Source organism: Emydura macquarii, unplaced genomic scaffold (assembly GCF_026122565.2).
Source record: "Emydura macquarii macquarii isolate MOO-44397 ecotype Brisbane River unplaced genomic scaffold, CSIRO-AGI_Emac_v2 contig_2636, whole genome shotgun sequence".
NCBI classification, from domain to species: domain Eukaryota; kingdom Metazoa; phylum Chordata; order Testudines; family Chelidae; genus Emydura; species Emydura macquarii.
Genome location: NW_027132773.1, coordinates 41,698,503 through 41,726,502, shown reverse-complemented (window position 1 = coordinate 41,726,502; position 28,000 = coordinate 41,698,503). Strand labels below are relative to the sequence as shown.

At 38.6% G+C, this 28,000-nt stretch overlaps 1 protein-coding gene across 2 annotated transcripts in view; it reads right to left on the bottom strand.

Annotated features, from left to right (window-relative positions):
• Nucleotides 1–1,940: 1,940 nt before the first annotated feature.
• The window catches only part of GNAI1 (G protein subunit alpha i1), a 53,699-nt gene continuing 27,639 nt past the window's right edge, over nt 1,941–28,000 (bottom strand). For both annotated transcript variants that reach the window (XM_067564542.1, XM_067564541.1), the window contains exons 4-9: nt 23,230–23,387; nt 20,959–21,087; nt 8,375–8,504; nt 6,930–7,083; nt 4,130–4,336; nt 1,941–4,008 (exon numbers count right to left, since the gene is read on the bottom strand). In XM_067564542.1, coding sequence (XP_067420643.1) covers nt 4,146–4,336; nt 6,930–7,083; nt 8,375–8,504; nt 20,959–21,087; nt 23,230–23,387 — 762 coding nt within the window. In that variant the 3' untranslated portion in view covers nt 1,941–4,008; nt 4,130–4,145. The remainder of the gene's footprint in view (nt 4,009–4,129; nt 4,337–6,929; nt 7,084–8,374; nt 8,505–20,958; nt 21,088–23,229; nt 23,388–28,000) is intronic.

The following is a 28,000-nucleotide window of genomic DNA, read 5'->3' as shown; positions in this document are numbered from 1 at the left end:
TTTCTCTTCTGATGAATAAGTGCTATGATTTCCTCTTTGTTCTCATCAAATCAATCTTGATGGCGGTGAGTCGAATATCCAATTGATTCAGCACGTCTTGCAAATAATGGTCTTGAACTCCTCCCAATGTGTTTGGATGTCATTGATGTTGTCAGGTAGGTCAGAGAGCCTCTCAGTGAGGCATTGTTGAAGACTATGTCATGACTAGTGTGATTTTGAAGTGCCTTGATAAATCTCTTCCAAATTCCTTTCGGTTGTTTATGATGTTGTGGTGCAAGCCACATGTTCATGATTGGTCTGACTAAATGATGGTCTGTCCAGCAGTATTCTGTATCTCTCATTTGTGTAATATGGACATCAGTACAATCACAGGCTCTGATAATGACAGTCACGAAAATGCCAGTGTTCGGAATGTCAGTGTTTCTAAGAGGCCTTATATTTGTCCCTCTGTCTAAAGATGGTATTTGTGATAAGCAAATCATGTTCCACACATTTACTGAAGAGAAGAATGTTATTAGAATTAACTTTCCCCACTCATTTCCCAGTGGTGCCTCTCCAGGGTTCGTCAGCTTAAAGCTGTAGTTCAAAAGGAGACCGTCACATCAAGAATCAGTGGTGGCAAGCGAAGACCATGGAGATCTAGAGTTTCACTGATCAACATGACACAAGGAGCTTTTTTCAAGCAACAAAAGCCATTTATAGGCTAAGTTCAAATGGCATAACCCCTTTTCAATCCCAGGACAGCTCCACCCTTCTCCCTCAACACTGGGAAGACTTAGGTGCTCCACCAGCCTGCCCCAGCACAAGTTGTCCCCCCACAAATTGTCATCGGCAGTGAATCCCTGGAAAACATTGAGCATTTCCCTTACCTTGATAGCCACCTTTCCCAGACAGCCAATCTTGATGTGGAGATCCAACATAGGATCCGCTGTGCCAGTGAATCCTTTGGAAAGTTACTCCGTCATGTCTTTATTGACAGAGATCTGCGGATGGAAACTAAGATCATGGTCATCTGCAATGCACTGGTCATCCCCACTCTTCTTTATGAGTGTGAGACATATCAAAGCCATCTTAAGCATCTGGAGTATTACCAGCAGCACAGCCTTAGGAAGATTCTCTATCAGAGGGGAAGACCGTCACACCAATGCCAGCGTTCTCTCCGCAGAGAACATCACCAGTGTTGAGGTGAAGATTATGAAACATCAACTTTGCTGGGCTGGTCATTGTGTGCAGATGGCTGATGCTTGTCTTCCGAAGCAAGTCCTCTTTTCTCAACTTAGTCATGGTAAGAGGACCCACAGAGGACAGAACCGGAAAACCTGCCTTACAGTGAGAAATCTTAAACACGTATTTAATGTATGGAAGAGAAGGTGAAGAGATCATTTTATTATGGTCTAATCAGTACCTATATATAGGGAGAAGATTTCTGATATTAGGTAATTCTTTGTATCGGACAAAGGCATAACACCTCTTCATAGGCTGGAAGATAAAACTCAAAGGATGTGGGGGATTCTCCATCATTTGAAATCTTTCAGATTGGATGACTTTCTAAGATATGCTCTAGATCAACCAAAAGTTACGAACTTGAGGGAGTAATTATTGGGTAAAATACTATGGCTTGTGTTATACAAGAGAGCAGGCTAGAGCTTCATATTGAACCCCTTTAGGTCTTAAAACACGAAGAACCGCTTATTTTGCATAAGCCATTCCATAAATGTAAAACACAGACTTGTGAGATTCCCAATACAGAACCAGTTTCAATTCCACTCAGTAGTGGGGGAGAAACCCTTCATGGAAATTTGCCCAACTGCCAGTCCATCAAGTCAAAAGAGGAATGTCCATCAGTCTGGAATGCAAGAGCTCATGAGGAAATATATTTTCAATGCATGTTTTGCATAAGACAAAAAACGATGTACATATTTTAGGAAAACATTTTTTTTTAAATCTCAATTTTATTAGGATGTAAGTAAGTTATACAGGATAAAGTTCAGGAATCCATCAGCAATGGTCTATCAATGTGTGCTCATTTTTATTTTACTTACATACACTTTGATGTGAATTTATTCACAATTTCATTTATTTTCATTTTTACTATTTATCTTCACAAAGTGGATGCAGCAGGTCTTCCATCAGTAACTTTAATGAAAAACATTTCTTTTAGGCAAGGCACAAAGAATTTAGATAAATCTTTAGTAATTTTTGATTAATCCCAATTTTTTTTTTTTTTAATATTAAGTACAAAGACAAGTTAAATTGTCACAAAATATTTCAATGATACATAAAATGAGCTATGAATCCAGCATGATAGTGCACAATTCAAAGCATTCCAAGATGTAGACTGTTTACCATAATTACTAACTAAAAGAGCCTGTTCTGTATGAACATATTCAACAACCATCATTAATAAATTAATATTACGGCTTCTTTGTTGTAATCTCTCATTTGAAAATATTTAGAAATTCCATGGCAAATAATGGAAAGTTCCCAGAATGAAAAGATCGGAAAAGAATTATTTCAAGGCAATTTGACAGCCTTAAACCAAATTCACACACAATCAAAAATGAGTTAATGCTTTAAAATAAATGTAATTAGACATTTAGAATGAACACTTCTAAGCATATGCATCTGTAAGAAAATATGGAAAACTAGCAACAATTTCAGAGGTGTTTTTGTCTTGGACAAAGTAGTATGGTAGTTACAAACAATGTTCCAACAATCATAGAAAGTAATATTTCTAAATTTGTTGTGATTACATTTCTTAGCTCACCAAAATGCTCAGGACAACCATCTGAGAACTTTTTTACAAAATGAAAGCTTATTTCAGTTTCAAATGTATAAAAATCAGTTTTAGCACAACCCATAAGGCAATGCACAATATACCCCTTACATAGTAAATTATACAATGAAAAAGTTAACTGAAAGGAAATTCTATGCAATATTATTTAAAGGGACACTGAGTTTAAAAATCACACGTGCATACCATTAAAAAGTCAGCAAATAATTACCACATACTTATATCTCTGAGATACTGAAGATTTTCTTTACATTCGCAACAGAAAATATCTGTAGTATATCTGATTCCACTGTGCATTGTCTTTTGGTAGTGTATGATGTTTTAATGATCATCAGTAATTTGAAGAACTAGTTCTCTTATCTATAATTAATAGCAACATATTAGAAGGCTGATTCTATCTCCATTGAATGAACAGGAAAAAACCTCCTGTTCTTCCAGCTTTGTCACTGGCTTTCACTAGAGCCAGGAGAGTTTTGCCATTCAGAGGAGAAACAGAAGATACAATTTTTAAAAGTTTAATTTCTGCTATTGATCCTAATAATTTCTATTTGCATTTCCATGAGCCTGGGCAAAGAAAATTAACAAATCCAGTTTCAGTTTCTCAGTGTGGCAATGTTTGTGCTGAAAAGATTACAAGGAGAGTTTATTTATAATCAGTTGTTTCCACTGAAATTTTCATAAATCAAAGAAACCTTTGTATTCGTCTTGAAATTTTTAAGAGCTTTTTTAAAACTTAAGGTTCGGGGCAAATTTGAATTCAGTGTCCCTTTAAATCTGAGCAAGTGTAAGAGTATTTTAGACTACCTCAAAGCCTATAACACTTACAGTTTTGCAAACAAAACCTAACAATGTCAGGATACATATTTAAGATGAAACAAAAATTATATTTTACAAGATGTTTAAATAATCCAAAGGCAAAAGGAAAGATTTGTCCTCCTTAAGAGCATTTTCATAAAACATCAGAACACAAATCAAGTTATTAAAATATTCTGTTCAATGTTCATACAAATAACATTCCTACAATTACAGGTATACATACAATCAAGATACTTTCATTGTTACTTAATATTAATTACTTAAATTTACAAGACAAACATAAATAAAGCTGTTAAAACAGGCAAGTACAGTACTGGTATGTCATTCAGCACAAGTTGTTTTGTACTTCTTTCTTCTTGAAATCCATCAGGTTAGATGTCTGAAGTTATTCTTCAAATCTAAAAATAGAGTTCAAGAGAATTAGATTCCTATGTACATATAAAAATGCTTTACATTACTGAGGCATATACAAAATGATGAAAAGTCCTATTACACATTCTGGTCAAGGAACACAATTACCATTAAATGCAAAATCCTAGAAGAGGCCACAGTCTTTTAAATTATTTTTTATGATGACATCAGTTACAGCATCAAAAACAAACTGCACATTCTTGGTATCTGTGGCACATGTGAAGTGAGTGTAGATTTCCTTTGTGTCCTTTCTCTTGTTCAAATCTTCAAATTGACACTGGATATATGCAGCTGCCTCTTCATAAGTGTTGGATCCTGAAGAAAGGGAAAATGTTGATCAATAAACACTAAATTTGACTAAAACGCAATTAATACTAAACACTTTGCAGGAAGCCATGAACTATTTTTTAAAAACTGCTTGACCGTTTCTTTATAAATGGAAAAATTGTGTGCAGTTTTAAGTAACCTCATCACCACTGTTTTAAGTTACAGTATATAACTCTTTCTGATGGTAAAACATACTGGATTATTAATGTTTTAAATTACATATACAGAAGGCTAAGGACTCAATCCAACTCCCACTTAAGTGGGAGTTTTACCCTTGACTTCAATGGGAGGTCGATCAGGTTATTAAAGAGCTATAACTGCCCTGCAAATAGAAGTGATGTTTTGTTTCCATGGAATTGTTTGTTCATGCTTTCAGATTAAACACTAAGGAAATTAAATACAGAGGAAAGCAAAAAACAAACAAAAAAAAAACCAAAACCAAACTACCTTCCCTCATTTCATCTATTTTTGTTACTCTCACTTTTTTCTTTTTCATGTAGCTTCCTTCCAACCCTCTTCCTCCCTCCTGCCCAAATTTGTTTTATGGTAGTAGAAATCTAAATACGGACCATTGCCAAATTAAATTATCCTCTCTTATAGAATTCTTGCATACCATATTTTTTCTTTCAATGCATTTAGGAAACCTAAATGCCCTAAACGCCTTTAGGAGTGTATCCTTTGATTTTAAAGGTTTTGGAACAAAATTGAGTAAAGGAAGAGCCCAATCAGAATAAATTTGAAAGGATCTCACTATGAAGAATGTTTAAACACTTTAAATGATAAACAATGAATCAAATGTGTGTGTGGATTCTCATCCAATGTCACCAAACATTCCATGTATTTGAAAAGATTTTTGACATCAACTTTCAATACACCACGAATGTGACAGTACTTTTGATTACAATTAAATATTTTAAATTCTTGTTTAATGTTAGTAATTAAATTGTACCAACTATGCTCTCAAACTACCAATTTACAATATATCTAGGTTAGAAAGACTTCAGAGTTACCATTTTGTAAACTGTCTACAAGTTTGGGAAAGTTTTTTCCCCTTCCATGGACAGTTTTTTTCTCTGAGTTGTACTTAACTGTACTTCGGAATATTTGTAGACCTAGTTGTGACTTTTCAGGTTGTCAATGCTAGTACCCCAGAGATAGTGAGTACTGGTTTATCAGGAGCATTCCTGGTCTATAATGAAGTGGGACTAGTCATCTAAGTAAGGAGAGTACCATTTGGCCCATATGTGACACACTGTACCCCATGTACACACTTATGGTGTGATTGTGTATCATTCATGTTCATCCTTATAGTGTAACTGAATATTATTTAATGCAAAGTATGTCATGTAAGGTTTTTTGGAATGCTCACAACATACTGAACATTATTGTAATGGTAGTATGTTTCTTGCAATGTCATATGTATGGTTATGAAACTGTGCTATGTAATATTCCCAAATATGTGTCTCACATGACTTGAAGCAGGTCCAGGCAAACAATAAAAGCAGAGAGGTAATTTGTGCCTCACTAAAGTGTAGATAAAAAAAGCCCAGTTCTTCCAAGGACAATGGACTGGCCATAAGGGGATGCTCATTGACTCAGTATGTGGAGAAAACCATGCACGGATACTTTTGTTACCTAATCCTGAAAGGGGAGAGATGAGCTCCCGGAGGGGGGTGAAGGGACATGTTAAAAGAAGAGACATTTTGCTCTCTTCCTCGCTCTCTTGCAACCGAGTTACGAATAACATCAAGCAGCTGAAGCACTGACCACAGGAGACAGCCTGTTTGGAGGCCAACCCACCAGTCTGTGGTGAGAACCATCTAAGACTATAAGGCTACTGAAAGAGTTAAGCTTAGTTTAGAATGCATTTTGCCTTTTATTTACTTTTGATTAAATCTGACCTGCCTTCCTCTGGCTTATAATTACTTAAAATCTTTCTGTACTTAATAAACGTATTTGTTTGTTTTATCTAAAGCAGTGCATGTAGTTTTTTTGTGCGTGAGAGAGAGTGTGTAGAGACTTCATTTAAAGTGACAGAGCTGGTGCACATCAGTTTCTTGATAAATTTAGAGACATGAGGTTGGAGTGTCCAGTGGGCAACACTGAATTCTAAGATGGCAGTTCCTAGGACTGCATTTGGGACTGGGGGTGTTTACTGGGGTCATTCTATTATATAATCCCATGGTTGGCTGGCCAGAAGCACTCACTCACTAAGGGAAGAACCGCTTGCTTGCCAGGAGGCTGTGTGTGGGCTGACCCAGGAGTGGGGGTTCACAAGTTATAAGAAGAGCAAGACGGGCTCCTGGAGTGAGGGATTAGAGTGACTCAGTTATCCACTTCCAGATTGCAGAGGGGAATGTCACACCATAATAAAGTGACTAAAAGTGGCACCGTGAAGTTTCATGCTTATGTTACTCAACTCCCATATCAAATGTGTTCATTTTCTACTTGTAAACTGGTCTCCCCTAACTCCTAGCTACACACGCAACTTTGATTCCCAATTAAACTGCGATGCACCAGAACCAGTAATAAGATTTCATAACTCAAAGTGACTTGACTTTCTACATAAGTAGCAGAATACCTGCATATTCAGGGTAGCAAATAGTGAGGGGACTCCTTTTGATTTTTTCTTCAAAGAGATCCTTCTTGTTTAGGAAAAGAATAATAGACGTGTCTGTAAACCATTTATTGTTGCAGATGCTGTCAAACAATTTCATGCTTTCATGCATCCGATTCTGCAATTGAAAAGATGATACTTCAGCCTACCTCCCATTATCCTTTTCAATAGTAATGAAATCACAAAAAATATCTGTTTGGACAGTGAAACTCTACCAATGATGCAATAACAATCTCCTGTAAAAGTGTTTTCGTATATTGAATCCCAGAACTTTATCCCAGTGATGTATGAAACTGAGAACAAGATAATCAAAGCACAATTTCCTATAATAATTTTTGCTGGCATTGAGGTGAGTACATTCTTTCATTTTACTTACGACTGTAGTTCGGAATATTCAAATGTCTAACAATTGCACAGTTTAGAGTCTTTTTCTGTACATAACTGTAAATGTTATAAAGAAAAAGGATTCCAGGGAAGACAGTGACCTTTAAGTGCAAATTGATTATAGTACAGCTCCTCTTAAAGAAGTTGAAAGTCAAATAGGACAGCTACTCCAGATAGTCTAGTACTCCAGTTTACCAGGAGATCAGACGAATGGTGTTTTTCTCCAAAAGTGGTTTACTCTCAAACATTTTCCAGTTATGCATATAGCTTCTGCCATGCTTCTAACTGTTTAAGTCAGTAGACTACCACCCACCGGGAGACAACTTAGCTAGATTTGACTTGAAGGTTACTTCTTTATCCACCCAAATTGCAATTTGCAGGACAGTCAGCACCACAGAAGTGCACAGAAGTACTTTACTCATTAAGCCAGCTGCAGAGCAACACAGACTAGGATCACTCTTGTCAGCTCCATGAATAAAGACTGGCGCTAGTTTCTGTCTGCTGCTGTTAGGGGATCTGACCCTGAAAGAAAAGAAATGAAGAAAAGCCAGAAAGAAAAACCAAAGAAAAAGAGATAGCTAAAGAAGACCGGCAAACACAGGGAAAATTATCAGTGAAAGATATAGAAAGGAAAATTGAAGGACTAGAGGCTGGGGGAAAAAAGAAAGAAAACATAGGGAAAAGACAATGTGGTGGTCTAAATAAGCCATGTGGTTTTTCCACAAAAAATTGTTAGAGCTACCAAAATTTGTCTCATTAACCCACTACTATGCTCTTAAAAAAAGTGTTCACCCCATTAACTAATGTCTTTTGGAACATGAAAAAGAGCTTTCTATATATTTTCTTATGGCAGTAATATTCAAAGGGATAGCAATTATCTCCACCATCTCTACTGTCCACTCTGACACTTGCAAAGTGGAAATTACCTCCTTGTGAAAACACCAGTATACACATATTTCTTAAAGGGTTTAGCTTCTTTCAGGATCATTTAGTTTCTATTTCCCATTCAAGATTAGTTTACTTGCCATTTCCTCATCTTCTGCTAGGACCAAGTCATAATCACTGAGAGCTACACAAAAGATTATTGCCGTAACTCCCTCGAAGCAATGAATCCACTTCTTCCGCTCTGATCTCTGGCCTCCCACATCAAACATTCTGCAAAACAAAAAAAAAAAGAATCTGTTAAAACCTAGCATTCTGAATTCAAGCCTTTAAAATTCCAGCCGTTTGATTGCTACACATAAAATTAGAGCGCAGACTGTACTAATCTGATCACATAATTTTATGGAGAAAGGGTAATACCCTATTGCAGAAAATTTATTTTAATAAAGCCTTTAAAAAATCTCTTCCACACAATAATTTGCATTATCTTTCTACCAAAAATTATTTGGAACTAAATCAATCCCCTACAAAAGTAAACACGATCTGTATTACACAATTTCTCTGCAACAATTTATAGCTGCAAGATGTCAAAAACTCCTGCAAAATGTGCACCTGGATTTAGTTATATTGAATGTGTATTTGAAAAGCTTTTCACATTCTTTGGCTTACTGAAAAAAAATACAAGCACTAAAAATACAAGAGATCATGAAAAAATTGTTTTCTTACAAACATGCTCTCTGAATTAGGGCAGAAAATCCCATAAATTCAGGAGCACAAAGTAATTATGTGTTTCACTGCTTTGGGGAAAGCTTTTATAAAAATGCTTGGATTATACTCTGAAAAATTAGTAAAAGTGACATTTCCGGCTTTTATTTTCACTGTTTCAACATTTCTAATTCAAATTTACTCCGATTAACAGTCAAACTATAATTTTTTTTTTTTTTTTTTTTTTAAACTTTCCACTTTTCAAATTCAGCCTAGAAGTCAAGTAGGGTTTTGACTTGTGCACATCAGATATACAACTGGGACTTGATGAAACATTTTAGTTTCTAATGCTTAAGACAAAAATCCAGTTCTCTTTCCTACAGCTGATCAGGTTTATCTTGAAAGAACTCTAGTATATAAGATGAGGTAAACATTTCAGTGCCCAAGAAAGAGAAAGATCTCTACAGTAAATTTGGTTCTTTGAGCTGTTTTAGTCAGTGTGGATCCCTCTGTTGGCACGTATGCACCTTGTGTGTGTGAGAGATCTGAGTCTTTTGAATTGCACTGTCCTTTGGGACCATGCATCAAGGCCTAGAGCTTCCTCATACAACTGTAGAAGGCATAAAGGGCAACCCTCCCTCATTTTCCTCACTATTCAAAGCTTGCGTTAGCTAAAGACGCCTAAAAGCATTTTGAAGTTGCAGCTCAGGCTGGAGCTTGGGCTCTGAAGCCTGTAGAGTGGAATGGGCTTTAAAGCCCAAGCTGCAGTTTCAAAGCGCTTGTCTGCATAGTTATTTCTAGAGCGCTAGCGAGAGTTCTACTACCTAAGTCTACTGACTTGGTATGGAAACTCGGGCTACCACGGGCTATGTAAACATACTCTAAAGGTCTTGAAAGTATTCAGTTTAAATATTCACCATGATTATCTTTACTTTGGAAATTGTCGTGTTACGTTTGATGTACATGGAATTCTTTGCCTCAAAAACAAAGCTTCACAATCAAGTTTGTTGATAAATCAAAGAACCTACCAAAAAAGTTTGCTTTGATATATTTCTGCAAAATTAGTATCTGTTTAAAACCTTAAACAAATTTTATCAATAATAAATATTTTTAAAGGACTAAACTTCTGAGACACAGTTTATCAAAATGGGATTAAAAAACATGCTGCTTTTAGATTTATTCAGTACTCAGAAGTATGTCAGGTGTTTTACAGACAAAAAAGAAATATTACCCTACCTCAGAGAACTTTTTTCTAAACAGACATGAGAAAACAAGGGATGGAAGAATAAAAATTATGCTAAGCTAGAACTCTACAATGTTATGGGGTTATTTAAATTACTTGTGTACCTTGATATATTAAAATGTCTCTTTCAAAAGCTGTCCCTGTCCATTTGCATCTAAAAAAATTCCTGGTCAGAAGTAAGCTATCATTAGTACTGATTCAACACTTGTCTTTAAACCCATGACGGTCTTTTTTTTTTTTTTTTTTTAAAGCAACTAAAATCCCAATGACTTCCCACACTCCTGTTTAACTACCACAATTTAACATTTGTGATGCTCTGCCCAAAAGCTCTATAAATTTTACTGAAAATTTTACTTAGTTTTAGCCTTATGGACCATTTAAAAAAGAAAAAAAAAGGAAGCAATCAGGCAACCAATAAGCCATAGCCTACCTGCACTGAGACAGTTATATCCAAAGTAAAGGTCAAGAAGAGGAAAAACAAGTTAAACAAAATGTTTGAATAAGTAATCTAACAAGATGTCAGAAACTTAATAGCCAGATCTTCAGCTTCCTGAGAACAAACAGAACTGACAATTGGGGGCCAATAACCCACAATTTGTATTGCTATCACTCGCAGGGGTTTCAAATTACCTGGCTTTTCTAATCAATTTGCAGATCACTCTACACCTGAGGCTAGATGTTCAATAGTGTGGCACTTTTAATTGTACTGCTGGAAAAACAATTCTCAGAGTGCTCAGGAGACAGAGGAGAGAGGATTCATTTCCATCTGCTGCATCAGCTACATTTTTTCATGGTTGAACAAAAACAATTAAGTACATTTACAACCTCCTAAAGTAATGGTTCCCAACCTGGGATGCAGGACCCCCTGGTGGGGGAGGGGAGGGAAAAGAGGCACCAAAGATTACAGGGGGTCCGTGAGGCTTCAGTAATATTGAGCTCGTTTAGTCCCCTTGAAACCCACACTGGCCAGGCACAGCAGCCTCAAGCTCCATGCCAGCCGCAGCGGACGAGCATCCCCCTTGAAGGAGCAGCAGCCCCGAGCTCCACACCAGCTGCAGCAGAGGATCAGCCGCACCCCCTCCCCTCAACCCCAAGCCAGCCGGGCGCCCGGCTGGAGCAGAGCTGCCTTGGCCAGCCCACCAACGCCTCCATTAGCCTCAGTCCCTGAGGGATGGGAAGAGGCGGGGCCACACGTGGCACGCAGTGATGGCTGCAACAGGGAAGGCTTAGTTTCCTACTCAGGTAAGAATAATATATTATTATTTATGCAATTTAGTGGTATTATCATCATCATTGTATGTGTTTATAGGGGTTGTGTGTGGTTATGGTCAGGTCAGGGGTGGCAGGGGGAGCGCGTTTTACCTAGTGTTAACTAGTGAGGCTTTCACTCAAAAAGGTTGGGAACCACTGTCCTAAAGCATAGAAACGAAATACATTTCCAATGTAGTAAAGTCTTAAAACATGGGCTTGATCAAATCATACCATGCATTTCTATCAATATAAATAATGAAGGATTTTTTTTTTTAAAGTGAGATATTTAGAATAAAGTGCAGCTGGTACACAAGAATCACGATTTACGTAATGGATGGTACTCCATAAGTGAGTCACTTCTAAGTTTGTTACTCTTATCTTTACAAGCTATTTCAGTATACGTAAAGCAAATCTTTCCATAAGAAAAACTTATTTCCATTTTCAAAATCACTTATGTTTAAAGCAGACTGAAAGAATTGACCCATGATTTCTTTCCAAAGTCTAAAATTGGAAACTAAATAGAACACACTATTTTAAGAAGTCAACAAAAAAAGCCCCCCACACTTCTGCCAAAATATTGTATCTATTATTGCTTCAATTAACGCCTAAAATCACATGGCAGTTTTATTTATTTTTCATTACACTTTATGGTACGCATTTGACAGTAGTCTAGTCAGTATGTTTCCTTTGCAGAGTCAGGTAGCTGGTCATCACATTTCTACCTTATGTGAGCCTATCAGGGGACAAACACTTTAAACTCTTTAAAAAAAGTCAACCATAAGAATTCATTTCGAAAGCATTCCAATGAATAAGATTTACAGATGACTGTAGCAGGATCAGAGTCATCCAGATCAATTGAAAACTGAAATTCAAGGTCTACTTCTACTTTCGGATACGTGTAGAACAACTTGACTGAATTCAATGGAATTTGCAATCATTTATCAAAGGGCAAAAATGGTCCATAATTGTTAGTGATAAGTCACTAATAAACAGAGTCTTCATATTCAAAAGATCGGCTGGTCTAGCAAGGATTTAAAAAATATTGGTTAATTATTAAGTTAAAGTGCAGCTGGACTCTATTCCTTTAAAAATGCTTTTACTATTCAAGAGTAAATAAAAGCCCCATTTTGGTCTTTAAAACTGTAATTCTGGATGGTTAAGGGCCTCTGGTTTGACCATTTCTCCCCCCAATTTCCTACACAGGAGGAACCCAAACATTCCTATGAAGGTATGTTTTTATATTAGCAAGGAGTGAGGCCAGATAGAGCAGCCAAAATGCCTATCTGTATTACCATAGGACAGTGGTCCTGGGAGATGCAGAGGAAAATTTGAGGGGGCTGTTGTGGGGGCTGGAAAGAAGCAGCACCTAGCCCCCACTCCAACTCCAGCCCCGCTCCGTCCCCAGCTGCATTCTGTCCCCAGCCTAGCTCTGCCCTCATTCCCTCTCCACATGCAGGCCAACTCTGCCTCTAGCCCCAGTTCTGGCCCAAGCTCCATTGCTGAGCCAACTGTACAGTAATGAAGGGGGGCACCGACAGATTCCATTACTGGGGGAGGGAGGAAGGGATATGACAGGAAAAGTTTGGGCACCACTGCCAGAGGAGCCCTAGCACAGCAAAAGCAGCAGCTCTGTTTCTTCAAAGAACAGCAGAAATTTCAAAACCCCTGGGATTGGAGAGGGATAGAGCAGGCAGGGATGGGGGGAGGGGGGAAATGTAAGTTTGGCCCTTCTCTCAATCCACCTAAACAACATGGGAAAAAAAAAAAGAAAAACATGTCAAACACCTCAAAGACAGGTGAGACAACTGAAGTGAATGGGCACCTGTGCCCCCTCATAAGAACATATATTCATTAAAGGCCAAGACGGACCATTATAACTAAGGTGAAGATTTTGTCACGGTTATTTTTAATACAAGTCAGAGACAGGTCACGGGCAATAAAAATTCACAGGACCCTGTGACCTATCCCTGACTTCTACTAAAAATAACTGACAACATGGGGCTAATGGAGGGAAGACTGAAGCCTGAACAGGGAGATGAGAGATTGATCTCCACTGTGGAAGAGCTGGGGGCCCCCCGCAGCGGCTCAGAGCTGGGGGGGGACCCCTGCCAGCTCCACTCTGGAGCTGGAAAAAGTCACTGCAGTTCTGAAAGTCACAGAATCTGTGACTTTTGTGACCTCCGTGACATAATCTTATCCTTAATTATAATCATCTAATCTGACCAAGACAAAGAATTTCACTCAGAAATTCCTCCAGGTCAATATCCTGTGTTTAAGCTGAAGTATATTATTTTACAAAGATATCTAGTCTTGACTTAGATGATGGAGAAGCCACCACAACCCTCGGTTAACCCAGTTCCCCAAATTTAAAAATGTGTGCTTTATCTCTAGCCTGAATTAATCTAGTTTATGCTTCCAGCCACTGGTTTATGTCTGCTAGAAGAAAAAAAAAGTCCTTTATAGATACCAACACAGTGATCAAGTTGCCTCAACTTTCCCTTTGATAAACTAAACAGATTGAGATCCCTAAATCTTTCATTGTAAATTTTCCACATGTTGACTCATTTTTGGTGTTCTTTCCGAAATCCTTTCCAATTTTTCAACATTCTTTTTAAAGTGTGGATACCAGAACTGGATACGCACTCCAATAATTATTTCACCAATGATGTTTAGAAGTAATACTACCTCTCTATTCCTGCGCAATATTTCTGTGCTTATAAATCCAGGTACCCAACCTGACCCTTAAGTCTTCTTCAGAATCACTGCTTTTGAGGATATAATTTGCCAATATGTAGCAATCTGGGGTGAAAACTCACCAAGCCATGGGAGAGGAAACAAGGGAGTAAAGTAGGGAAGCATACACCCCTACCCAAGAAATGGCAATCTGAAGAGAAGTATTAGGGAAGTACTAAAGGTGAAGCCCAACAGGCCATTACAAGGAAAATAGCCTGAGTAAAATTCTCTGCTCAGTCCATTGGTGACCAAAGATTCTGTCAGCAAGCACAGCTGGTACTTCTTTCCCTTCAATATAGGATGCAGAAAAGGCCCATTTCAGAAAAGACAAAGGCGACACAGGTCACTTATCTTGTCCTCCCTCCAAACAGACTAAAAAGCCACCAGGAGGGAAATACCAAGAAGCCTACTCAGAGAGACAAGGTGAGTGAGGCACTCTCTTTTATTGGACAGACTTTTGTTGGTGAAAGACAATCTTTCAAGCTACACAAAGCTCCTCTTCAGGTCTGGGAAAGGTAAGTAGAGCATATAGGTAAATACAAAGTGGAACAGACTGCTAAGCATAAGGAATTAACACATGCTGCAAGGGACCACTCAAGATGAAGTAGGCAATTAACACCTCTGCAATCATAGGACAAAAGAGGATAAGTGGATTAGCTTATTGTAATGAGATCTAAATCCAGTGTCCTGACCTAGTCCATAATTTTTACTGTTTAACCAAGTTATGAATTTAAGCTGTCAGGCTCTGCAAGAAGCCTTGTGGCAGATCTCCAGACAACAGTGGGCAGAACTGACGATCAGGGCTGCATTTCTCAGCAATGGGTCTGCTGAAACCCTCCAGGGCATCATTTCTACCCCCAAAATTCAGTACCAACTGCGTGCCATAGTCTTGTGTGAATAAGGGTGCTTCTTATCTCAAAAAATTGGAGCGGTAACTAGGTGGGAAAGATTGGAGGGTTCTCTCACCCCGCTCTGCCACATATTCTTGTGAGAATTTGAGAGCAGCCTTCTCAATCTTAGCAAGATTTTTGCACACACACCAACTACTACCTACTCTACAGTTTGGGGTGTGGTTGAGGTCAAATTTTTCCTTATTCCCACCTCAGAGTCACTTCAAAGAGCTTCAATCAAAGAAACAGCTGCAGGATCTTCTGCCACAAAAATCTGCTGCTGCAGCTGGCTCCTCCATAATGGAATGTATGAACATACATATCCAAAAAACCTTTCTTGTTGAAGATGCATGCTGGCCATATATTCACACTGATCTTCATTGTTATAAGTGATATCCGTGAACATATTTATGATTAAAAAATTTAATTACTTCTGTAATTTCCTCTAACGATAGCATCCTACTTAGAGTCACACTTTGCTCTGATGGACTCTTGAGTAGCATCAGGAGTGCTCAGAATATTTTAAAATTTCTGAAGCTCTCTGTTGGGAGTAACTCATACAAGTCACCAAGAGAAGCGAGAATGTTACAGCCTCCCACGCACCAATCCCCAAGTATAATTCTATTTTAAAAGGTGATCATAAGTAAACAAAGAGCCCTTACTCAATAAACCTGGTGTGTGAGTGCATATATGCTCCATGCGCCTGGGACCAGAAATTCTTCAATAGTGTACATTTGTTCTGTGCCTGTGCCCTTCATCGTCTAGTGCTCCCGAGGACATATGGGGCAGTACAGACTGAACACCTCTCCAGTGTCTATTCTACTGCAAATCAGAAGATGGTCCAAGCCCAGGGGAAAGAGGGCAGAACATGAATACCCATAGAGATCACACATCTCAAAGAACTCCAGTTACTATAAGGTAAGTAACATTAATTTCTTTTGAGTCCTAGTCCCTATGGGCGACTCCCTGTGATGTTTCCTGGGATACCCAGGGTTTTGAGGCACCTTGCTACCACCTGATCTTAGTGTAAGGAAACTTTGTCTCTGCCTGCCAGGGGACAGCTCCCCAAATATTCTGGCCATGGGCAACACATGCACTCCTCTCTAGACCTATGCAGAATCTGTTGTCCCTCTACTGCAGAAATCCCCAAGCTGTGAGGGCGTGGAGAAACATTTGGGGCCGGGGGCTGCTGCAGGGCCTGGGCCAGCCCCTATGGGGGACAGGGAAGGAGCGCCACATATCCCCACTCTGCTCCAGCTCAGCATCCAATCGCAACACTCCTGGCCGCTGCCTTGGCCCCTGGCCCCTCTCCCCGTCTTGGCTCTTGTTCTGCTTCTGGTCCCAGAGCCACCCCCCATTACAGCCTTGACCCAAGGCCTCAGCCCTAATTGCTTCCTCACTCCCAGTCTCGACCCCAACCACTACTGTGGCCCTGCTCTCAGCCCCAGCTCCCAGGGAGGAGGCACCATATAAATAATTTGGGGAGCACTATTCTACTAGTTAGCCAAAGGTCCACTCCAACCCCCAAGTGTCTCCCCAGTGGAATGGGCTGGACACTCAATATTCACAGATCCACTGTTTCCAAAGAAACAGTATGCCCCAGTTTACCAGCTGCACCTGAGATCACTGCTGCGCTTAAATCACGGCAGTTAGATATATTCACAGAAAAATCCAGTACAAGTTTATTTAACAAGGAATAGAGCTTCAAATGATAGCAAATAGAAATATCTGAAACAAATGGCTACATACAAAATAAAGTCATAACATACAGTCTAGAACCTAGAGTTAACTAACTAGTCTCACTTCTAGTATAGTAGTGCTCAGCAACCTCTTTTCATGAGGCACAATACTGTCTACTAGCCTCCTCAGTGGAGGATCCAGAGTGTCTCTGGGTATCCCTAGATATAAATATCAATGCAATCCTTTCTCCTTATTAAAAGCAGAATATCCGACCATTTCTTCCTGGCTTTCGTCTCATTGATTTCACAATCTCTTAATAAGCATCAGCTCCAATACAAACAGGCATACATTGTGAAGCAAACAATACCTAATGCACACATAATCAGATAGGAGATAAGCATCTGTCACCACCTGCCTGAAAGGAACATCCCTAGTGACCTGCCTTAATCTCAAATCCTTAAAAACACAATTTTCAAGAGAGCCATTTTCTTTAATATTATCTATACATATATTTCACAAATGATTATGATGACCAGTGGCCTACTGGCTGTTGGTACAGACCTTAGGTGCCACCTTTTGGTGAACTAATTTGCATATATCCGATTCAGAGGAACCCTGTACAAGGGATGCGTAGAATTTTACCTTCCACCAGTTGGCACAAACAGATCCCTGGGTCACATGCCCAAGCAGTGTTTATTGAGGAGATAGGTGTAAGAAAATGTTCTGCACCACAATTCACAGAATCATTGAACAAAAGGAAGTATTCCCAGTCAAAGCTTGAATACGGGCATAGTGCTTGCTAAACAAGTGCATGGAGGCCCAGATTGCTGCACTACGGACTTTAAAGAGTGGGATTCCATGTAAGGAAGCCACCAAGGCACCTTGAGCTCTGGTAGAACGAGCCCTGACAGATTGAGGAGGAGAGGCTTCTGCAAGCTTATAACAGAGGAAAATTGACATGGATTTTCAGGTGCAAAGTCTTTGGGAAGGTATTTCCGCTCCTTTCAACTTCTCAGCATTGGAGTCAAATAGCACCAGAGATCTTTTAAAGGGAGGGTCTTGTCCTGTCCAGAAGGCTAGAGCTCTGCATGCATCTAGGGAGTTGAGTTTTATGTCCTTCCTATTATTGTGAGTTTTTGGGTAAAATACAGGTAGTGAACCATCTGGTTTAAGGCAAAGTCAGAAGGAACCTGAGGATAAACTTGGACGCAATCTCAGAGATATTTTGCCTCTGTGAAAGATCAGATAAGATGGGTCACCATAAGGGCCTGAAGTTTGTCACTCTCCTGGCCCCGGTGATAGCTATTAGGAAGGCCACATTCATCATCTACAAGTGTAAGAAAAAGCAGGAGACCAAGGGTTTGAATGTGGGTTCCTGAGTGCCAACAGCACCAGATTCAGATCCCAGGCAGGCATAGATTTTCATACTGGAGGGAACATCCTGATAATGCCTTTTACGAACTTTAATGTTATGGGGTAGGTGAAAACCAAGCAGTGCTCCACCAGAGAACGAAAGGCATTAATAGCTGCTAAAAGTACCCATAGTGAACTAATGAATAGGCCTGATTACTTCAGTGTGAGGAGACAGTCCAAGATAAGTGGCCTCTGGGTACCACAGGAACCACCACTTCCATATGGCAGCATATCAGTTTCTTGTACCGGGTCTCGTGCTATTGAGAGGGATAAAAGCAAGATCTCTCTCCAGTGCCCATCCAAAAACCAGGCTGTCAGATGGAAGGATACCAGATTGCCTTCTGCCTCCTTTCTGTGACAGTAGATCCGGAAATGAATGAATGAAACCATGGTCAGGAGCCAATCTGCAGAGCTGTGGCAAACCATACCTGTCATCACCACCATTGTGCTATTAAGATCACTATTGCCTTGAATCTTTCGGAGGATGTGAGGGAAGGAGTATATAAATGGGTCTCACCAGTCCCAGCAGGAAGGCATCCGCTCTGGAGTTGTTACCCATGCATCTCGAAAGCAACAGGTCAGGCACTTCCTGGGTTGCAAAGAGATCCTATAATAGGAATCCCCATTAACTAAAATTCTGCTGGACCTCTACAAATGGAGCTCCCATTTGCAATCCTGGTGAAAATGCTTACTGAGGTTGTCTGCTAGGAGTTCATTACTCCTGGGAGGTACACTGCAGAGAGGGTGGTGTAATGCTGGATGCACCAATTCCAGAGCTTGATAGCTTCCTTACAGAGTGGAGCAGATCTTGTTCCCCATGCTTGTTTATGTGATAAAGAGCAGTCATGTTGCCTAACCTGACCTGGATGTGACCGGACTCTATGAAGGGTGGGAACCTCTTGCACACCTCATGTACTTCCTGAAACTTGAGAACATTGATATAGTTTGTGTACTCTTGCAGAGTTCAGGAACCAGAGCTGCGTGGTCATCCAGGTGAGCTCCCCAGCCCAGTAGAAAGGCATCCATAACTAGTGTCTTTGTGGATAGGACTGGAACAAAGGGAATCTCTACACAAACACTGTCCTTCTTCTGCCACCAGAGGAGTGATGTCAGGACTGTGAGAAAGTGAAACTCTTTTGTTCAAGGAATCTCTACTTCGAGCATAGATCCTCCTCAGCCAAGCCTTCAAACCGTGAAGGTGCAACTTCACGAAGGGGGCTACGTAGGTGCATGTGGCCTAACAGGACAAAGCAAGGCTGGACTGTCATGTGAAGGTTTAAAGTTGAATAATGTTGAAATAATGATTGAATAATGATGTCTCATCACAAGGAATTTGTCCTGTGCTAAGCATGTCCTGGCTGCAATCATGTCTAGATTTGCTCCAATAAATCCTATAGCTGTTGCAGGCGTTAAAGTGGAGTTTCCTGGATTTACCTAAAGTCCCAAGGAGTAATATAGGTTGAATAAGGAGGTGACTGCTACCTGCATCTCCTGATACAATTGTCCTATGAACAGCCAGTCACCTAGGTAGGAAAATATAGGGTTGCACTGATGGTGCATGTTTGCATATTCACAGATCCTAAGGCCAGAAGGGACTACTATGATCATCTGGTCTCACCTCCTGTATAACACAGGCCAGAGAACTTCCCCAAAAATAATTCCTAGAGCATATTTTTTGGACCCCACTGGAAAGAGACCTACTGGATCACAATTCTCCATTTACACTTTGAGACATATCAGTTTAGCCCATTTTTAATTCATTTAATGTGTGCCAAATTAATTTTATCTCTCTCTAGTTTTTTAATCAAAATATAGTGTAGCACCAAGTCAAACGCTTCACAAAGCCTAAGCTCCTTTGAAGTTTCCTGAACTCTCTTTACAAAGTCTCTTTTCTTCATTAAGAAAAAATGGCTTTGCAAAATTTTAGGTTCATTGTCCTTTTAAAGTTATTCGCCCACTTGCACAGACAATGTTTGCACTGCATCCATCAACTACAGTGGACTTCTTACAGGATGTTTTTAAAACTATATTTAACTAAGTTTTAGTATTTGATTTAAAATACACAGTTCGGTTTAAAAATACACAATACAGTTAGTCAAAACACCAACAACTTGAACTAAGTTAAGTTTTAGACTTCTGAGTTTTATTAAAATTAGGTAAAATTTCTATTTTACTTAAAGATTAGATAAAAAATAGTACTATTCATAACAGCCCATGTTTTTGTTATATGTTTTAGTTGGTCTTGGAAAGATCATAATATTAAAATCACTTGTACAAAACCTAGTATAAAAAAATGGAAGTCGAGTATACATTAGTCAGTAAACAAAGCATTGTTGCAAACGGATAGAAAGCAGCATTTAGCTTTACAATAAAAGATTTTGGTGGTTGCACTTCACAAACAGTGAATGTTCATAGTCTATCAATTCTTCAACTGATTATCAAGGAGAAGAAAAGTTGATTTTTAAATCACTACTTCTTCAACATTACACAAAAAAGATTTGAGAGAAGGTTACATGTGCACATTATTCATGTAAATATGCACATTTACATGGGAATTAAATAGGCTTTCCTGATGCTGCAATTCCATGATAAATATATCTCCCAGAAGTTTGAGTTACTTCTTTATAATTGGTCTCTCATTGTGAAAGTCATTTCCCCAATCCCTTCCATCACCGCTGCCACCCCATCTTCTCTGAAAATAGTTCCAAATGCCAGGAAATAAGTTGTGCAAAAGAACTCACAGTTAATAACCCACATTTAAATCTTTAAATAAAACATATCACAGTGTTATGGGCACAGCTTGAATACTCACTTAAAATGAAGATCTTTGAAAGTAAAATGAGTTTCCACTATTCCTGTAGTTTTCACTCTAGTCCTGAGAACATCCTGTTGTGTCGGGATGTAACTGGTTTGTGCTATCCTGTCCAAATCATTCAAGTAACTGAAGATAAAAGCAACGTTGCTTTTAATTATTCAAAAAAAGATAAAATATCTTTCTGTGCAAATCTCTTATCTGTTATAAAAGTTAACATCTAAAAATCCTCACACCTATTCAGCATATTCAGTTTAGCGCTCATCCATAGAGACATGAGGGGACAGTATTCTTTGGGGTAAAACTGAGAATCTGTATACTATATTCAAGTCTTACAGGTTACTTACCAGTTTTAAAACAGAATTTTAAAAAGAGTTTGGCAAGCCTTTACTGGTTAAAAAAATTCATACGGGAAAAAAAAATCTTTCTAAAAAGAAGAAAATTTAAGCAATTCATTCAATTATAAATAATTCTGCCTTCTAGGTCCCAGAATGCATGTGTGGTTTTCATCCAGTTGTTGCAAGCAATTATGCAGTAGGAAAATATATAAACAGAGAGTATTTTATTATCTTTAAAAATCTTTACATCTGTCTACACAATTGAAATATTTTAATATCTTGTCCCTGAATGGGAATGAATAAAATGTATGAAGAATGTTCCAACCAAAATACTGAAAGAACAGATGTTCATGTGACTTAATGCTTTGTAATTCTGTTAATGACTAGGTGGCTGGTTTGGTGAACTGTGCTACAGTAACTTTCTAGTCAGATATTCTTAAAAGCAAAACCTTGTGTATTACTGTCTGAAATTCTTGAGATGCATGCCATTAATTCATTGCATTAAATACAGTACACGTGATTTTTATTTGAGTTCACTTTGAAAAGGAACAGAAAAGAGGAATGTGATCAGAAACCATCAACTTCAGGGATATAATTTGGGATGTTAAGTAAACTGTGTTGTCATTATGAAATTGCAGGAAAGAGAATCCCTAATAAAGCTAGTTACCCTAAAATACTGAAGCCAGAGAGACTTTGAGGGATCTTATCAGAAGTAGGAAAATGACCCTTAGAAGTGACTTTCCAGTCCCTTTCAACATGAATGTGTTTTATTCAGGCTTATCTTTATATTAACTTTATTTGCTGCCTTGAGCTAATCTTGTTTGTCCCTATTCTCTACAGCTTGAAGACTCTAGCAAGTTCAAGCAGTCCTCCAGGTTCAGAGCAGATAAAAGCAAGCCAGAGATATCTAGGAATGTTTCTCAATCACCCAGTCTGAGATCTCCTGACACAGTTTAGGAGGGCAACAAGCTGGTCCCTGGTATCAAAAAGGTTGAGAAACACTGGTCTGTAGTATCTCAATGCACCAATGGCATCATGTTTTTGTTTATTATATATGGACTTGAATCGGTTACTTTGGTTTAGCATTAAAAAACATAACAATCATTTAGCCTGTGTACTGCTCAGTGTTGGTAATTCATGCTTTAGATATGCTTCAACCACTTTGCCCCTGATCCCTTCCCTTTCTACTGAAAAAAATTTGTAGCAGCAAATTTGAAGGGCAATCAGGAATAGTAGATTTATTAAACTTAGAATACTTTCAAACAATTCAGAATCATGATTTACACATCACAAGTCTAATTGTATAATCTTATTACTACTCCTTCTTCTACCCTATTTTCCATCTGTTTATCCTCATTTGCTGCATCTAGTCTTAATTGGTTTTAAACTCATTAGGGCAAAGACTAATATATATATGCACATTTGTACAGTGCCTGGCACAACAAAGACAAATCGTGATTGGCACTTTTGGGTGCTATTGCAATATTAATGTAAAAGAAGGGAAGCAAAGTTCAATTGACAGTGCAGATTCAGAGCTAACAGTCATGGTAGTTTTCCCTATTGAGAACAGGTGGCCTTGAGACAACAACTTCCCCCCCTCCACCAATATATAGACAGAAATATCATACAACAACTGGCTACATATGCACTTGAGAGTACCTGTTCATTTCTCACATTAATTGGTCTGAGCACTCCTCACAAATTAGACCTGCTAATTTCACCACACCACTGAAGTTCTCCACCCAACTCCTTTTCTCTGAGTTTAGACTTCTAATTCTGGACTGTTGCACCCCAGAAACAAGCACCTCTATCTAGGTATTTTTAAGACTCCCATCAACATAGGATCAGACGGCCTCAAAGAATTTCATGTTACAAATACCACCTTTACCATTTTACAGGAGAGGGACAGGCTTGGTGACCGTTCTACACTTACTATGCTGCAGAGTCATTTAGCTGGTATTCTCTGGATCTATTGAAACAGGCTTGAACTCCACTATCTTTCCACAATCTCTTGATAACTCCTGCAAGTTCCATGGTCATAAATCCTTCCTCTGCTGCTCCAGCTAGTACAAAGAGTTGTCGGGCATCATCCTGTAAGAAACATGGACACAGAAAACTTGAAGGGGGGAGGGGAACTAGATCAGAAATATACCCCATTCCTTTAAATCAATGGAAGGACTTAAAAGCCTCATCCCAGTCCACAGCAAACAGATGAGTTAGTTGCCTAAGGAAGTGAGTATCTCTACAGAGCCTGTGGCAGTGAACCTCCTAACTCAGGTTGACAGACGAGGGCTCACAGAGTTCATACTACCACACTAAAAATAGCAGTGTAGACAGCACTTTGAAGTTGCATCTCAAGCTGGAGCTCCAAAGCCCACCCCCGGGCCCAGACTTCAAAGCCCAAGTTGCAATATCTACATATCTATTTTTAGCATGGTAGCAAAAGCCTGAATCTGTCCATCTGGGCTGGGAGGCTCACTGCCATAGGCTGTATAAACACACACAATAGGAACAATCCTAAAAACATTTTATGGAAGTGAATGGTCTCATTGACTTCCATGGTACCAGTCACAGGAACAAATGTACTCCCATCAGTAAGTATCAGCAGGATCAAGACCTTAAGTTTACTTTTATGAACAAAGTGGAGCTATGGAATTTAAAAAACACACACACTTTATTCGTATTTTTTTGGAAACTACAAGGAACCTAAAATAGATAAGCTTTGTGAAAATGTATGCACTGTCTATTATACAATGGTGATTATTTTGAGCATTCTATGCTTTTATACATTGCATAGTATCACTATTTAATTCAAAATATCATGACAGATTATCCCTCATAATTCAATTACCCACATTTTGCAGTAGACTTATGTAATTTTGTGGAACAAAATAAGTAACTTTGCTCAAAAGAGATGAAAAATAAACAGAACATACAGAAAAACATTATATAATAGTATATACTACAATTTTATTCCAACTGTAGAAAATAAAAACTTAGTTTAACAGTACACTTAATATATTAACACAGTGGGAGTAAATCAAATATTTGTGTGAAGAGCCAACATATTTCAAGTTGAAGCCGAACTCCAATCCCATTTTAGTCCTCAAAACCAACTGAATGCAGTTATATTTACACGAACTCTCAGTTTATAGTACATTGTTTTTTAAAAGACCTCCAAAAAAATCAGCTCTGGGTAGAAGCCATAAACTGCTAGCTCTTTCCAAAGAATTCCTCTAGCAGACCCTAATCAGGAAGCTAATCTCTGCAATATACTAGAAAATAATGTTTTCTTCTATTTTTTTCCAAACACTAGAGGTATTAACCTGCAAGCCTATTTTACCCAGCAAGAATCCTTCCTCTCTCAATGCTGGCCAACATCAACCAGCTAATAGTTTTTAATAGAACAAATGTGGAGGTTTTAAAAACTGAATTGCCCAACAAAAAAGCAGAATATAGAAAACTGTTCAACCATGACTAATTTTTGTGATACATATATCAGATTATCACATTTTATTTTTCCTCTGATTTCCAAATACAGTGAAAATGGACAGCAGTTCTTGTTTTGAGTGGGTTAACCATTATACTATCATATTAGAACAGTGCAGAATCCATAAGTCACATCATAGTATCATTAGTTAAAATTTTCTGTTCTTACACTTACACTACTCTGACCTACAATACACAAGAGTCTAAACACAAGAAAAAAAATCTGTGAAATGACTGTACAGGAATGGCATCTCCCAACATCACCAGTATTGCACGTGCTTGTCTTTTTGCTCTTGTTCTCACACAGGCAACGCTTCCTTGTTTTCCACAAACTCAAATATGGGTCCCAGTTCTCCAAGAAAGATATTGCAGTTTAAATTTTGCCTTCATTTACAACAGTGTAACTTTCACTGAAGAACAATTAAATTGACAGGTGTAACTGAGGGCAGAATTTGACCATAGCTGTTCTCCACACTTACCAGTAAATACAAAGATGAAAAAACCCTGACCCAACGAACTGACAATCTCAACTATGGATTACATAAACAACTGAAATTGTAACAGACACCAAGAAAAGGGAGAAGCAAGAAAGGACATTTGTTAAATACACAGATATTCTCTAAGAATAAATACATCTGTGTAGTTGAAATGTTTGTTTTGTTTTAAAGTGTATGCACACTTTTTTGGTAGCTGCAAAGGTGAATTCTCTGGAATGATTTGAAAAAAGTAGTAGTGAAGCTTTGACAACAGAACTGAGAAAGGTACTATAAGCAAAGGGGTGCATGTCAAGAAAGACTGACACCTCCTGCAAGAGAAGATGGAAGGGTAGGTCTCAATTAGACTCAATTTGGTGGAATGGAAAAGGATAGGAGGCCTTGGATTCAAATGGTGACAAGGTTAGACATGTAGGCAGGGGCTGCATGATACACGGCACAATTTATGGAGCCAAGGACACAAATATTAGAAATCACCTGCATCTCTTCATCCTACCTCCACTCCATCAACAAATCTACTTTGTTTCATGACTTACTGTTAATGCCACATTTCCCTTTAAAGAAACAGCAGACAAACCTAATGTGGCTATATTATGAGATATTAGGATCAACTCTTCCTTTTATGAAGTTAGACAATAGTGTATCTTCCCCTCCACCCTTAAACTGTCTGGAATAGAGGGGCTTCACTTCAGGAATTTGCCATTTCTATCTTGGATTTCCTGAACAAGATGGTGTGCAAGAAGTATTTTGGCCATGTTTCTTGAACTGCTTACAATGAGTCTCATATATTGGAGCCCATCTATAACCCTTTAACTTAAATGAAAAAGCCACTTGCCAAGTTACAGCCCGTCTCTTCAAAAGTGTTCTTCCTAGTCTAGTATCCTCCTTCGAGGATGGAGGATCTGCCTGTCTATGGGAAAAGTGGAACTCAAGTAGTTCTTTAAATATATGCCAATCTCCAGACTGGAGAATTTTAAGGCAAGATCACCTAATCACCAGCTATTCACACGATGAGTCAAATTAACACAGTTCTACTATAGTCACTTCCAAGGATTAGTTCCCGTCAATGACTAGCCCCTGGTATAGTCCCAGAAGTGACAGCATAGGACACAAGCCTGAGTTCCATTTCAAATAAATTTCTTCAAAATCCCTTTCAAACCCATAGGGAAGAATGTCTGTGAATGAAGCTGTTTCCCCTAGGGACTCTTAGGTTTCTGCTCTTTTCAAGTTTTCTGAATTTGCCTTAAGTGTAGGAAGGAAGAGAGGTCTGAAAAAAAAAAAAATCAATAAAACAGAAAGTGCCTCAAAACACAATTTTCCCTGATTTCTGATTTTCCACACCAAGACTACACTGACAAATTTAGCTGAACCAAAGTCATTTTCTGGAAATAAAATTTTAAATACACACACAACACACAGGCCTGTTTGCTGAAAGGTTTAAAACAAAGTAAATGGTGATACTACAGAGATACATATGCTGAAGGTTTTGTCCTCCATCAAGGAAGCCAATCAGTGAAGAGCCAAGTCCACAGAGCTATTTAAATTACCTATTTTCTCAAAGCATCAAAATACCAAACAGAGTGAGAGTGATATAGTAAAACGTCATATAAACACCCAGAACTCCCGCCTGTTGTAATTTTTTTACAAAAACAAAAACAGCACTGGGTTATGTCCTCTTTCTGCAGACAGGAAACAAGTGACCTGACTGTAAATTTATGCAGTACACAAAGGAAAAAAGTGTCTCTCACACACTCACTCATTCCCCAAACAAAACAAAAAAAAGTATTTAGTCATCTCCTCCTAATGAGTCACAAATGTACCCCTCCATCACATTCTTTTTACCATTAAACATATTAATTGCTACTGAATACCATCACAATTAAAAGCCTTCACTCACCCAAAAGCTGTCAGTCCAACATCAATCTCTAATACTGAATTCTTTTTACAATATTACCCCCTAGAAGCAACAGTTAAGAGTCAGGACTCCATTGAACTGGCACTGTACAAACACACAGCTTGAACAATCCCTGCCCTAGAGAGTTTACAATCTAATTTAAGGTAATCCACAACCAGCTGGAGAACAAACTAACAATCAGGTGAGGAAAATGAGGGTAATATTGATAGAAACAAGGTCATATAGCCTAGCTGTGTACAAAATAAGCAGGTGCTGGGCGCATATATATATATACACACACACACATATATATACATACACACACACACACACACACACACACATATGAAACAAGAAAATGTATATATAACAAGGAAATTAATTTTACGAGTAACCACCATTAGCCAAACCAATATCATTTCTGTCTCACCATCACCACAAACAATTGTCAAAAACAAAAAGTCATTATCTAATAATCTGAACATGGGATTGGAATCAGAAGATCTGGGTTCTACTCCCAGCTTTGCCACTGACTTGGTGGTCTTAGACAGCTGAAAATCTCTGTTCACACACTGTTCCCTGCAAAATTATGATAACGGCCACTTCACAGGGGCATTGTGGCTATATTAATTTACGTTAATAAAATGTGATTTTGAGATTTTCAAATGGAAAGTGGTATACAACTGCAAAGCATCAACATTTAAAATGGAACATCTTTCCTGATAAAACCACTTCTCTTCCCCTTGTTCTTTGTTCCCTCCCACCCCTGCCTGTCATTCAAACTTGTAACCTTGACGTGAGAGGGAAAAGTAAATATGACTTGAGAC